Raw genomic sequence first — 13,814 nt, 5'->3', positions numbered from 1 at the left:
GGGCCCTCGGCGCACTTACTCCCTGGTAGATGTCCACGTCCACCGTGTGGTTGTTCCTGGGGAAGATCTTGGCGTAGTCGCGGAGGCTGCTGTTGGCACAGACGCTGAACTGTGGGCCGGGCAGTAGGAGGGAGACGGGAAGTGCACACTCAGTCTCCGAGGCTCCGACCCCCAGGCCTCAACCAGGGGCTGAGAACTGGTGGCCCACGGGCTGAGTCTGGCCAGACATGTTTTGTTTGGCTAACAAGTTGTTTTTTCTTTCATGTGAATTTACTGCCAACATTTAAAAGTGAGAACTCGCCCTAACCGGTTTGGCTCAGTGGATAGAGCGTCGGGCCTGCAAACTGAAAGGTCCCGGGTTCGATTCCGGTCAAGGGCATGTACCTTGGTTGCGGGCACATCCCCAGTAGGGAGTGTGCAGGAGGCAGCTGATCGATGTTTCTCTCTCATCGATGTTTCTCTCTCATCGATGTTTCTAGCTCTCTATCCCTCTACCTTCCTCTCTGTAGAAAATCAATAAAATATATATTTTTTTAAAAAAGTGAGAACTCACACGAGAACCGGGTTCCCAGGGGTCTGTGGGGCCTGTAAGAGCTGGCATTACCACAGAGGCAATGGGCTGGCAGTGCCTCGGCTGCCCCCCAGGCCTCTCCTCCTCACACTGAGCCCCGCTCCCCCAGCTCTGTGACTGGCCAGGTCTGGAAGGCAAGGGTTTGCCATCCCTATTTAGACCTCTCTCCTTGTGTGGAGGAGCAGCATGAGGCCAGGGAGGGGTGTAACTGCGGGAGGTCACAGAGCCAGGCAGTGGCAGTGACCATGTGGTCAGCATTCAGTAAGCACCCAACACTGACCAGCTGTCATTAGGGCCTCGTGACAGACCCACAGGTCACAAACCCAGGAGGTCACAAATCCAAGAGAGTCGGCTAGAATGTCACCTCCTCCGAGTCCTCTCCTGACCTCCCTCCACCACATCCCCAATGATGTTCCATTGCTTCCTTTATTTCCTTCACAACGTTGTCCATACTCTTCCCTTCTGTATTGATTTGTTGATTTGTTTCCTGCCTGCTCACTCTCCACCCCCCAAATCTAAGCTGCACGAGGGCAGGATCTTCATATCATTGACTCCCGTGTCCCCAGGACCCAGGGCACTGCCTGACACATCACAACTGCTTGGTAAATATTTGCTGAACGGATGACCGTGTATATGCTAACAAAGATTATGAGGAGAGAGGACTCGGAGGAGAACATGAGGCTGTGCATTCCCGCTCCACACTCATGCTCTGACATCCTCTCCTCCCAGAACCCCGTCCCTGCAGTTTGCTGGGCAAATCCTGCCCAGCTTTCCAGGTGCAGCTGGAATGCTGGGTCTCCCAAGACTTAGCTCCTCCCTCCCAGGCACTTCCCTTGGATGTCTGTGCCTTACAGCCCCTTTGTGTGGCTCTGACCCTCAAGAGTCTGCCTGTCCCGGCTGGCATGGCTCAGTGGTTGAGCATCAACCTATGAACCTGTAGATCACGGTTCAATTCCTGGTCAGGGCACATGCCCGGGTTGTAAAATCAATCTCCAGTTTGGGGTGTGCAGGAGGCAGCCGATCAATGGTTCTCATCATTGATGTTTCTATCTCTTTCTCCCTCTCCCTTCCTCTCTGAATTCAGTAAAAATATATTAAAAAAAAAAAAAAAAGAGTCTGGCCCTAGCCGGTTTAGCTCAGTGGATAGAGCGTCGGCCTACTGACCGAAGGGTACCGGGTTTGGTTCCAGTCAAGGGCACGTACCTCGGTTGCAGGCTCCTCCCCGGCGAATGCAGGAGGCAACCAATCAATGTGTTTCTCTCACATCCATATTTCTCTCTGTCTTTCCCTCTTTCTTCCACTCTCTCTAAGGATCAATGGAAAAATATCCTTGGGTGAGGATTTTTTTTTAAGTCTGCCTGTTGGGGGCTGTGTCTCCCCAGTGGGTTGGGGATGGGAGTCCCAGTCACAGACTCCCTCTGCTACCAAAGCCTGGAGTCTACAGCAGAGACTCAAAAGGCTTAGCTCATGGCCTGGGGCCCCCAGCAATGCTGAGGATGGGGAGGTGTGGTGGATGGGGAGCTGTGGTGGATGGGAGCTGTGGTGGATGGGGAGGTGTGGTGGATGGGAGGTGTGGTGGATGGGAGGTGTGGTGGATGGGGAGGTGTGGTGCGTCTCACCGCGTCCTGGTTGGTCTGCTGGTAGAAGGCCTGCCCAAAGACGGCCACAACAAAGAGGTTGATGAAGAATGAGACAGACAGGGCGATGGTGGCCTCAATCAGGAAGTACATGTTGGCTTCTCGGATGTCAGCCCGTCGGGTCCGGTCTATCTCTCGAGACTATAAAGGTCAAAGGGGAGGGAATAGCCAAAGTCTCTCAGGGCCACCCCAACACCTTCCACTCGCACACCTCTATGTCTTCCCAAACCCCAGTTCTCTCTAAAGCCCCCCCCCCCATGGAAGTCTAGGACAGGCCCTGGTCAGCGACCCCCTTCCTGCATGCCCGGTTTATTTCTCCTGCGGCCTTTGCCCTCACCATTCATTCCCTCTGCTTAGAATATCTTCTCCCCTGATCTTCCTTCCCATCCTTCATGTCTCAAAGGCCACTCCTTACAAAGGCCTTTCCCGACCACCTTTCCTAAAGTAGCCCCCGTCTCAGTCATTCTCTGTCACACTTCTCTGTTTTGTTTCCTTTAGGGCACCTTGCACAATCTAGTATTCTCTCTGTCATTTGTTTACTTGCTCATGGTCTGTCTCTCCCTCTAGAATGCAAGCGCCAGGAAGGCAGATGACTTGTCTATCTTGTCATCGACCTCAGGAGCCAAAGGGGAGGGGCTCCAGGCTTGGAGAATGGGCCAGTGTGACGCCAAGGGACCAGGCACCGCTCCCTCCCTGCCCCTGTGCTCACCTTGACCAGGGCTGAGTGCAGGTAGATGTTGTGGGGCATGATGATGGCGCCAACGATGCCCACAGCCTGCAGCAGCTCTGGCTGGCCGCAGCCGGGGCACGAGGGCAGGAGCAGGCCTCGGAGAAGCGGTCCCTGAGCAGGACGTGCCACCACGTACTGTGGGGAGGAGCCTGGTCAGGACAAACCTTGCCCCTGCAAAGCCATTCGCACCCTCCACCCTGACCCTGGCCCCTCAGGCTCTGCAGGGGGCAGAGAGAGGGGTGGCCTTCCTGGGGGTGTTGCAGCCCTGGCTTCCCACCTCATAGCCAAAGGTCAAGGCCATGATGGTAATAAGGAATCCAAAAAAGGCTTCCAGCTTCCGCAACCCTAGGGAGAGAGCAAAGGGGCAGAACATTCAAAACAAATAACCATAACATAAGTGATTATTAATGGTGAGATCTTGAGCACTTTGTTCCAGGCACTGTGCCAAGTGCTTAACATATGTTGCCTCAGTGAATCCTCACCACAGCCCTGTGACGTCTGTGCTGTTATTTTCCCCATGTTCCAGACGAAGAAACAGAAGTCTGGGTAACTTGCTCAAGGCCACACCAAGTGAGAAGCTGAGCCCTACCCCAGAACCGCAGAGCATCCGCTGGCCTTACATTCACACGCCCAGCCCGCAGCCCCCTCTGAGAGGAAGGGCACACCCACCGTAGTTATCCAGGAAGAGAAAGAAGAAAGTGTCCACGATGGTGATGAGGACGCCACCCCAGAGAGGGATTCTGCAAACAGAGTGGCCTGGGTCAGCCCAGCCTGGTCCCAGGGTCCCAAACTCCCACTCTCAGGGCTGGAGATTGAAGTCTGATCTCCTGGGAGCAGGGACCCAAGTGGCCCCAGACGACTGCAGGAGAGGGGAGTGGGAGTGTGCTGGAGATGGCAAATGGCACAGAACGGAGAGGAAGGGCCAAATCGGTGGGGGTCCAGTATGGCAGGCAACCCGGAAGCCTGCAAGGTCACTGACATTGTGTGACTCTAGATACAACCACTTTGCATTTCTGGGTCTCTGTTTCCCCACTTGTCCAATTGAGCAACAACTCTGGGTCAAAGGGGACTGCAAGAGGAAATGGACACAGGGAAGTAAAAGGCCTGAGGAAGAAGTAGCAGCTGATCCCAGCTCTGGACTGAAGAGCCGGAGCCCGTGGGGCAGTACCGTCCAGCCGAGAGCAGACTGAATGCGATAGCTGTGCCGATGACCTCTTGCATGTCCGAGCCCACGATGGCTAGCTCGATGGTCAGCCAGAGGAGGGTGCGGGGCACCTAGGGAGAAGGTAACCTTCCTTAAGGCTGGACAGTTGTTTGTCTCAGTCCTACGTGCACCTTTCAATACTCAGCACTGCCCTGCTGGGCTAGAAGCCTACTAACTGCATTTGCAAGACGGCCTTGTCAGCTGGCTTCCAGTTGGGTTTGGCAGGAAACACTAATGGGAGATGAAAAGGCAGGGAGAAATCGTTCCCCCTGCTTCTGGTGGCGTTTCTGGCAGCAAAAGCACCTGGCAACCTAGGCGCCAGCAGCACTGGTGGCCGTTTCGGCAGAAGTGGCAATGCTCCCAGGTGCTCGGCAGCAAATGATGGCTCTTGGGCTCCTGCCCAGCAGCTTTCTGACCTCTGGGTGACACCCTCCTTCCACTGCTTTTCCCAGCTCTTCCAACACCTCTGTGGCGACATCCCTGCATTAAATATCTTTGCGATGTGTAATGTTGAAATTTTTTTTCCTGTCTGGACACTGACAACAGCCAAGCCCCCAGTGTCCTTCTCAGCCAATGACCAAGCTGATGCCTACCTATTTTTTTGCCTTAAGCAAGTCACTTCTCGAAGTTTCCATTTCTCCTTCTATAAAATGGACAGGGTCTATCCAAAGTCCCTTTCAGTCTATGTGCTGTTAGTGTGAGCCTCTGTTCTATCAAGTGGACTTGTGACACCCCCACTTGAGAGTATGTATTTGATCATGGAACCTGTAAGTGGCTGTTTCGGGCTTAGGACCTGTGGGTGTTTCCTGTCCAGGCCCACCAAGCTCACCTTAGGGTAGTAGAGATGGCAGATCTCACCCAAGTCCTTGCCTGTCACCACGCCCAGCCGGGCAGCAAGTCGCTGGCAGAGCAAGCCCAACACCGTGGCCCACAGCAGCACCCACAGCAGCTGCGAGAAGGCAGGGAGAGGCGTTCAGCCAGAGGGGCGAATAAGCTAACCCCAGAATTGGTGGCACCCTCTAACCAAGGACACTCCTTGGGGACAGAGTAGGGGAGATAGAGAAAGAAGACCAACCTCCTCCCTCCCTCCCCATATATCCCACATTCTGGGGACCTTTTCCGGCCCATTAGAACCTAGCATCTCCCATGAACAGCAGCCATGCAGGCCACTCTGGGGAAAAGGGGCAAGCTGGGGTCTCCACTTTCTTAACCGGGTCACCCCCCCTCCCCACAGTGCCCCAACTCCATCACTTTGAATCCAGCCACAGCACCAGCCTGCAGGTCCGACTCGATGTTTCCTGGGTCCAGGAAAGCGATGCTCATGAGGAAGCCAGGCCCCGTGAAGGCCCACAGCTTCCTCAGGCTGAACGTGCCCTGTGGGTGGAAATGGGGTGAGGATGTCCTACAATAACTGGCCTTGGCCCACCACCAGCTGAATTCCAAGGGGCTCATCAGCCCAGGCTGGCCAGCCCGGCCCTCTATTCCCCATTCCTGGAGCTGCATCCCCCAGGGGTTAGTGGAGGACATGGGGTGGGAGGAACCAGCAGGATTTGCTAAGTAACAGCCCATCGGCCGCTATGGATCCAGCACATTCAGCAGCCTGCCTGCACCTGACCAGCTTACCTCCTGCAGACCCTGACTCTGCAGATCCTAGAGCCCCAATAGGGGATTTTCCTGGGGTCAGGCCTCCCTGGTCCAGTTCCTCCCTCCCCAGCCCTTTGTCAGACCATAGGTCTTCCTCTCTAGAACCCACTGAGCCAAGGGCCCCCCACCCCAAGCCAAGGGCCCCCCACCCCATTCCAGGGCTTGGTCTGGCAGCCTGGGCTCTGCTAAAGATTCTGGAAATGCAGGTGACAGCATCTAGAAGCCAGCCCACAACCTCCTTTGCTCCTCCCGATACCCTTGTCTAGGTCCCTTCCTTTAGCAACCAATCCTCGAGGCTCCAACCTGAATTCACTCCAAGCCCCTTTGCCTTCATAGGAAAGCTAGGATTCATCCAGAAAGCCATTGATGATTTTTAGATAAATGGTAAGCTAAGTGATGGAGACAGAAGCAGGAAGGGGGCAGTTACACTGTCTATCACCGCAGCTCAGAGCTGGAAGGGACTTGCCATGGTCTTCAGGGGACTCCCTCACCCAGCCCGTGACCCCCCCCCCCCATATTGTCCTGTCAATCCTGAAAGAGCCCAGGAAGTTTCCAGTATTCCCACCGGTTTCGTGTCCGGGATGGAGATCTTCTCACTCAGGTAGGTCTCTCCGGGAGGTGCTTGCTGTGGCCCTGCACTGGGTGGGCTGGAGATGGAGCCATAGCTGGGACTGCTTAGCCTTTGGGGAACCCTGTCACCTGCAAAGGGCCCCATGGGGCATGGTGAGTGACCTGCTTCTTTCGGTGGCCCAGGGCTAAAGCCATGTGTCCTCCCTTGCCTCCTCCTGGCAAAGTGCAGAATCAAAGCCCAGCTGAATAGGGGCCCTTGACTTCCATGTAGGGTCCATGACCTTCACCCCTTGACCAAATGTTCCGTAAAATGTCAGAAGTGGAGCCTTCAGCATTACTCTCCTTCCAAGTGAGTGCAAAGACCCCCAAATCCAGATCTCTCTTGCCACAGAGGATGTGGAGAGGGACACGGAGCTCGGAGGAGGGCTGACTGACACTAACACTGGCACGTGTGCCCCTTGGCCTCACCCCTGCCCCCTCCAGCAGCTGAAGAAGTTCCAGGGGCTCCAAGTACACAGAGATCAGACAAAGGGGATGCAAAGAACACAACCCCAGGCTCGTGTCCGGAATTATGGCCCAGACCAGGACTCCCATGGGACCAGGGCTTCCTTTGCCTCCCTGACTCTCCCCACCCCATCCCTGGAGGGGGATACTCACTTGTCATGAGGACGACAGGTCAGGCACTGTCTGCGTGTGAGTGGCGTGCTGGCCAGCTCCTCAGCCACGGGCTCTCTCTGAGTGCCAGTACATGTCAGTGTGTGAGTCCACACCCTCTTGCCCATCCGTCGTGAGCCCGGCTGTCCTCACACACATGGGGCATTGTGAAACACTTTCCAAGGCAGAAGTGGCCAGTTTGGCGGAAAGGTCTGCTTGGACTTCTGTTCCCCTTCCGGCCTGAGCCCCACAATATCTGTGGCTCCCTTCCAGGCACCCCATGTTCTGCGTCACCCAAATTAGCTCTGATTTCAAGATATTTTCTGCCACTTGGGCATTCACGTCCATATCACTTGACTTCTCCCCACCCACCTCCTACATAAGCAGTCCAGCTCTTCTCCTGGAGTCCCTTGACCACTGGTTGGGCTAATGGGAGGGAGGGAGTCCTGATGGCTACCTGGGCTTCATTTCCCATTGAGTGCCTCAGAGGAAAACACTTTCCGGACACTGCCTCAGGGACATGCATTCAGTACTCTGGCCAAGGAGATCCTCATAAGACAGGGGCACTGGGTCCTGGTCCTGGTTCTGCCACTAGTTCACTTGAGATTGTCAGCAGAGCATGTCTTCTCTCTGAGCTTGTTTCTTCTATCAAATAAAGGATTCAAACTACCCAAGAGGTTAAAATTTAGATGCCCATGGAGGCCAGGCATTTGTCATTTAACACTGAGCTGGGGAACCCTGTCATTTAACACAGCACCAGCTCAGTGTTAAATGACAAATGATGCTGCGCCTCTGTGTGAGGAGACAGTAGGGAACAGTGGTGACTGTAGCAAAACAGAGGTCAGATACTCTGTCTGAGGAGGGCAGTGCCTTTGGAGTTCCAGCCAATTGCCATGTGGGCAGATTGTCACAGTGCCTTCTGATTTGTCAAGGATGCTAGGAATTTTATGCAAAATAGGCTTTTTGAATACTAGACCCCAAAACATTGAAAATATTGTATAATCTAAACAAAACATTCCTACGGGCTGGGTCTACTTGAGAAGTATTATCCTGTAACCTCTGGATAAACGGTGGGCAAGACTCCTCCAGCTCCCAGTCTCTTCCCTTTGGCAGCTTCTGTGCTCCCCACTTCCCTCCCTCAAGTTCTTCTCCCTCCCATACCCCTCATGCCTTCTATCTTGTGGCCTTCTTTTTCTGTCAAGAAGATTCAAAACTGGAATTGTTATGGAGTATCCAACTCCAAAGTCTGAGATCTCAAGACCTAGAGAGAGCCCAGTCAGGTTCTCAGGGCCAGACTTGATCTGGGACGTGATGTATGCCGATGTTGAATCAAAAACTTTACCAAAGCTCGGAAACCCAGGGTCAGGGGAGGCAGTCAATACCCTGACTCCTAGTTGATGGAGGAGGCTGGAGGGACTGGAAAGTGGGGGAGTGGGTGAATGATGAGTCAGACAGGAGAGAGCAGCATCATGGTTTGTGCAACCCTATTGCTCAAGCTCCCATCACCGTCCCTGACCACTAGGTTTGTGCACATTTCCCAATCACTGCCTTGGGCTCATGCGGGCATGGCTGGTGTAGTATGTTGTGAGGGTTAATTTTATGTGCCAACTTGATTGGACCAGGATGTGACTGATATGTGGGTGTGCTGGTGAGGGTGTTTTTGGAGGAGATCAACTTTGAACTGGTAGATTGAGTGAAGTAGATTCCCATTGCTGTTGTGGATGGGCCTCATCCGGACAAATGAAGACCTAAATAGAACAATAGGCTGAGTAAGGGAGAACTCTCTCTCTCTCTCTGCCTGACTGCCTGTGAACTAGGATTGTTTTTTCCTGCCTTCAGACTTAGCTTCGACTGGAACTTACACCGTGGAACTTACCCTTCCTACTTCTCAGGCCTTCAGACTGGAATTATGTATGCCATTGGCTCTCCTGGGTCTCTAACTTGCACAGATCAGTGGGCTTCTCAACCTCCATACTCATGTGAGCCAATTCCCTATGTATACTAGTCTGTCTATCTATCTTTCTTTCTTTCTTTCTTTCTTTCTTTCTTTCTTTCTTTCTTTCTTTCTTTCTATCTATCTATCATCTATCTATCTATCATCTATCTATCATCTATCTATCTACCTATCTATCTATCTATCATTTCTATCTCTCTATCTATTGGTTCTGTTTCTCTGAAGAACCATGACTAAGACAGATGTCTTCTTTGTATCTTTTGTGGGGCCTTACTTATAGTTAGGAACTCAATAACTATAATTGATTAACAACTGATCAATACTCCGTGCAACCTTTAACTTAACCATTATAGTGTGATGGTTAAGAGCAGAGGTTCTGACAGAGTAGCAGAGAGCGGGAGCTATGTGAGCTAGAGGATTAGAAACCTGCATATCAGTCCCCTTGCACCTGGAGCTGTTGCTGGATACTGAACCCTGCCTGTGTGCAGTGAAATTTCATGAAACCCAGTTCACTCAAAGTGAAGCACAAACCGAAATGTAAATATAAAACTTTTAGAAAAAATAAGCAGGAGAAAATCTTTAGAATCCAAGACTAAACAAAGACTTGTTAGACTTGACACCAAAAAGCATGATCCATAAAAGGGAGAAACTGATCAATTGGATCTCATAAAACTTAAAAACTTTTGTTCTGTGAAGGACTTTGTAAAAAGATAAAAAGACAAGCTAAAGACTCAGAGAAAATATTTGCAAACCACATATCTGACAAAGGACCAGTATCTAGAGATAAAAAAATCTCTTAAAACTCAACAGTGAAAAAATAAGACAATCCTATATAATAAAGAGTGATATGCAAATTGACCATCACTCCAACACACAAGATGGCCACCCCCATGTGGACACAAGATGGCCAGCAGGGGGGGACAAGGTCTGCAGGGGAGGGCAGTTGGGGGTGACCAGGCCAGCAGGGGAGGGTAGTTGGGGGTGACCAGGCCTGCAGGGGAGAGAAGTTGGGGGTGACTAGGTCAGCAGGGGAGGACAGTTAGGGGCAATTGGGCCAGCAGGGGAGAGCAGCTAGGGGTAACCAGGCTGACAAGGAGGGAAGTTAGGGGTGACCGGGCCAGCAGGGGAGGAGTTAGGCATCGATCAGTCTGGCAGGGGAGCAGTTAGGGGTGATCAGGCAGGCAGGCAGGTGAGCAGTTGGGAGCCAGTAGTCCTGGATTGTGAAAGGGATGTCCTACTGCCCATTTAGGCCCGATCCCGGTGGGGGCTCCCAGATTGGAGAGGGTGCAGGCTGGGCTGAGGGACACCCCCCCCCGCACACACACACACAAATTTCATGCACTGGGCCTCTAGTTTCAATTATAAATGGGCAAAAATCATGAACAGGCATTTTACCAAACAGGATGTACAGATGGCAAGGAATCCCTGAAAAGATGTTTAGCATCCCTAGCCATTAAGGAGGTGCAAAGAGAACCATAATGAGATATCACTACACCCCTATCAGGATGCCTAAAATAAAAAACAGTCATAGCACCAAACGTTGGCAATGATGTGGAGAAACCAGACCACTCATAAGTTATGGGTGGGAATGCCAAAAGCACTCCTGGCACTTCAGAAGTACTCAAGATTTCTTTTCCCTTTGCTCAGAGAAGCATGTTTCTCAGTGTTATGGAGCAAGAAGAGAGGGGTCATAGACGTTCCAGGAACAAGTGATACCATCTAAAAACAACCCAGTTTTGAAATGGATGTCACAGACCAGGCAGGAAGGTGGCTGGACTCCTTCCCAAGTCATCTGACACGTGACAGCAAGGCTCTCTGTGGTCGGATGTTCCCGCCCAACCCTCTTCCCCACTGTTGCAGATTATTGGGGTTGGAGGGGGTTATTGTATCTCTGCCGAAATATTCTGGGTGCACTAGGCTGAGTCAGCCTCGGTTTCAGTTCTCCATAGAGAACTGGCCAGGGCCCTGCCTTCCTCAGGGTGACTCATCCCCAGCCCCTCCCACCCTGTTGGGCTCCAGCCTTCTGTTCCCAACATGCCATGCTCAGACCCTTTGCACTTGCTGTTCCCTCTGCCTAGAATGCTTTTCCTGCAGCTCTTCACAGGTCTGACTTCTTGTCATTCAGGTCCCAGCTCAACTGAGACCCCAGAAGCCCATGAAGTCCACCTCTGCAACCCTGAGTCACTGTACTCACAACTTGGTTTTATCTGTTTTCATAAATGTCTGAAATTTCACATCTGAAATGATCCTTTGTGTTTATTGTCCATCTCTCCATGTTACCTGAGGACAGGGACTCTGTCTTGTCACTGCTGATCTCCCAGCGCCACAAATAATCCTGGCACTTGGAAGGGGTCCAATAGTTGTTCAACTACTTGCCTGATTGAATGAAAGGAGCTTACTCTCTAGAGCAGTGGTTCTCAACCTTCCTAATGTCGCGACCGTTTAATACAGTTCCTCATGTTGTGGTGACTCCCAACCATAAAATTATTTTTGTTGCTACTTCATAACTGTAATTTCGCTACTGTTATGAATCGTAATGTAAATATCTGATATGCTATATGTGTTTTCTGATGGTCGCGACCCACAGGTTGAGAACCACTGCTCTAGAGCTATCTAATATGGCAGCCACTAGCCACGTGTGGCTATTTAAATTGAAATGAATTTAAATTAAAGTAAAACCCCAGTTCCTAGTCATATTTACCACGTTTCTAGTTGTCAGTGGCCACATGTGATTAGTGGCTACCACACTGGACGCTGCAGGTACAGAGCATTCCTATCATTGCAGAAAGCGTTGTTGGGTGTCCTGCTCTAGATCATGCACATACATTGCACTTTCTTACTTCTGCTTATGTCATTTTCTCTGCCTGGAAGGCTTTATCGGACCCTTAATAAAAATGCTACACATGTAGAATTTGGCAACTTGTTCAAGCAAACAAACAAAAGCCTTAATATCAATGCAACAATTACACTCCTCAGAATGTATCCTTAAGAAAATAATTGTTGATATATGCAAAGATTTAGCTACAAGGATATTCAATGCAGCAGGGTTTATGATAGTAAAAAATAAAAAGGTGGGGCAGGGGAGAGATTGGTTACCTTATGGTAGAATCATCAAAAAATGTATACACACTTTGAATAATTATTAATTCCAATGGGTTAAGTCTGCAAAGAAAGAAACATCAATTGAGCTATCAGCTGTTAAAGTGTGTATACATTTGTGGGGATACCCTGTAGAAGACTGTAGTGACAGGGAAATATTTTCAAAATATATTGCTAAATGAAAGAACCCATTAAAACACATGAAAAAAGTTTCAAAACACAAGGAGATTGGGGTGGGAATCTAGGGAGATTCCAGCTTTATCTGCATGAAACTTTCCAAGAATACAATTAAGTATGCAATTACCAGTTACGGAGAATCAATTACTGTATGATTTCACTTTTTGTTAAATGAAGTCCCTGAGAACTGTGAAGACCAGATCAAACATTCTATGTAAAAGTGTTTGACAGAGTAATTGCTGAACAAACACCACATTTTGCTAGAAAAAAAGAGTAGAGAGAATATTTGCCAAAACGTGAAGAGTGGCTGCTTCTAGGTAGAAGAATTGAAGTGAATTCACTTCTTCTCTTGGTTTATCACCTTTTTCTAAGGTTTTTCTAATGAACATAGGGAAAGGGGACAATAAAATATATTATTAAAAATTCTTTAAGTTGCCCAGTCAGCATGGCTCAGTGTTGAGGTTAACCTATGAACCAGGAGGTGAGTGTTCGATTCCCAGTTAGCACAAGCCCAGGCTGCAGGCTCAATCCCCAGTGGGGGACGTGCAGGAGGCAGCTGATCAACGATTCTCTCTCATCAGGATGTTTCTCTCTCTTCCTCTCTGAAATCAATAAAAATATATTTTTAAAAATTCTTTCAGACTCAAGTGACAGTTCTCCATGAAGCCTTCCTTCCCTGATTCCTGGGCCATGAACTAGCCCCCACTCCCAGCCTTGGAGATATTGGCTGGTATTGCTTACCGGAATGTAGAACTTCTCTGAGTCCCTCCTCTCGCAGCAGGAAGTTGGATGAATGAACTGACCGAGGGCACCCCCATTGCCAGCTGCCTTCTGGGGGCTCGCCTAACATTTGTTACTGAGCAGCAGCTAGCACTGGGCAGAAACAAGCTCCTGGATAGACTGACATTAAGCAAGGAACCTAACGGAGGAAGTGATCACCTGCCCATCCTTTTCCTCTGGGAGCCGATAAATGGGGACCATCACACGCAGTTTGTGGGGATCCGTAGGTCAGTGAGAATGGGGAGCTGGCAGCGGGTGCCGGGAGGCTTCGGAGGAGATGAGCGAGACCAGTGGTGGTCAGGGTCCCTTCCCATCTCTCCCCCGACGTCACCTGCTCTTTTTCTTGGGGTGGGGGAGCGGGCAGTTACGTTACGTGGTACCCAGAGTGATCCCGAGTGACAAGAAGCCCCACCCCCCACCCCCGCTAACCGAGTGACTAAGAGCGTGGGTTTTGGAATGTAACCTCCAGATTTGCATCCAGCTCCCCACGTGCTCACTCTAAGAGCTATTTAACCTTTCTGTGCCTCTAGCTTCTTATCTGCAAAATGGGGATAATGATGGAAAGAGCATTTAGGAAGACAGGCTGAGATTCTCTCGATAAACCATGCCAAGGGCTCCTATTCTTAGTCAAGACACAGGCTGGCCAGGGAAGGTTCCAGCTCGGTTTATTCCATCAAAACCGCAGCAGGGAAAGCAAGGCGTCCGGGTCCCTGCGGGGCCCCAGCCTCAGGGCTCGGTCCTGGTGCGTTTCCCGCTTAGTCCCGGGGTACAGCGAGCGGAAGGGCTCCGCGGGG

The 13,814-nt window shown here is 51.0% G+C and overlaps 2 protein-coding genes across 4 annotated transcripts in view; both read right to left on the bottom strand.

Moving 5' to 3' along the window:
• Positions 1-7,372, bottom strand: part of SLC11A1 (solute carrier family 11 (proton-coupled divalent metal ion transporter), member 1) — a 9,896-nt gene extending 2,524 nt beyond the window's left edge. The window contains exons 1-10 of one of the 3 annotated variants that reach the window (XM_014531055.1): positions 7,014-7,372; positions 6,352-6,485; positions 5,394-5,516; positions 4,972-5,091; positions 4,107-4,213; positions 3,608-3,678; positions 3,216-3,283; positions 2,918-3,073; positions 2,191-2,349; positions 20-109 (exon numbers count right to left, since the gene is read on the bottom strand). In XM_014531055.1, the coding sequence (XP_014386541.1) occupies positions 20-109; positions 2,191-2,349; positions 2,918-3,073; positions 3,216-3,283; positions 3,608-3,678; positions 4,107-4,213; positions 4,972-5,091; positions 5,394-5,516; positions 6,352-6,485; positions 7,014-7,020 (1,035 nt within the window). In that variant the 5' untranslated portion in view covers positions 7,021-7,372. The remainder of the gene's footprint in view (positions 1-19; positions 110-2,190; positions 2,350-2,917; positions 3,074-3,215; positions 3,284-3,607; positions 3,679-4,106; positions 4,214-4,971; positions 5,092-5,393; positions 5,517-6,351; positions 6,486-7,013) is intronic. The other 2 variants (XM_014531054.1, XM_005883418.2) reach the window with 2 other exon arrangements.
• Positions 7,373-7,763: 391 nt separating this feature from the next.
• The window catches only part of CATIP (ciliogenesis associated TTC17 interacting protein), an 11,356-nt gene continuing 5,305 nt past the window's right edge, over positions 7,764-13,814 (bottom strand). Inside the window, exon 10 of the mRNA XM_014531159.1 lies at positions 7,764-8,758. Coding sequence (XP_014386645.1) covers positions 8,681-8,758 — 78 coding nt within the window. The 3' untranslated portion in view covers positions 7,764-8,680. The remainder of the gene's footprint in view (positions 8,759-13,814) is intronic.

Source organism: Myotis brandtii, unplaced genomic scaffold (genome assembly GCF_000412655.1).
Source record: "Myotis brandtii unplaced genomic scaffold, ASM41265v1 scaffold79, whole genome shotgun sequence".
NCBI classification, from domain to species: Eukaryota; Metazoa; Chordata; class Mammalia; order Chiroptera; family Vespertilionidae; genus Myotis; species Myotis brandtii.
The sequence above is the reverse complement of the archived record's forward strand: the minus strand, read 5'-3'. Positions and strand labels throughout refer to the sequence as shown.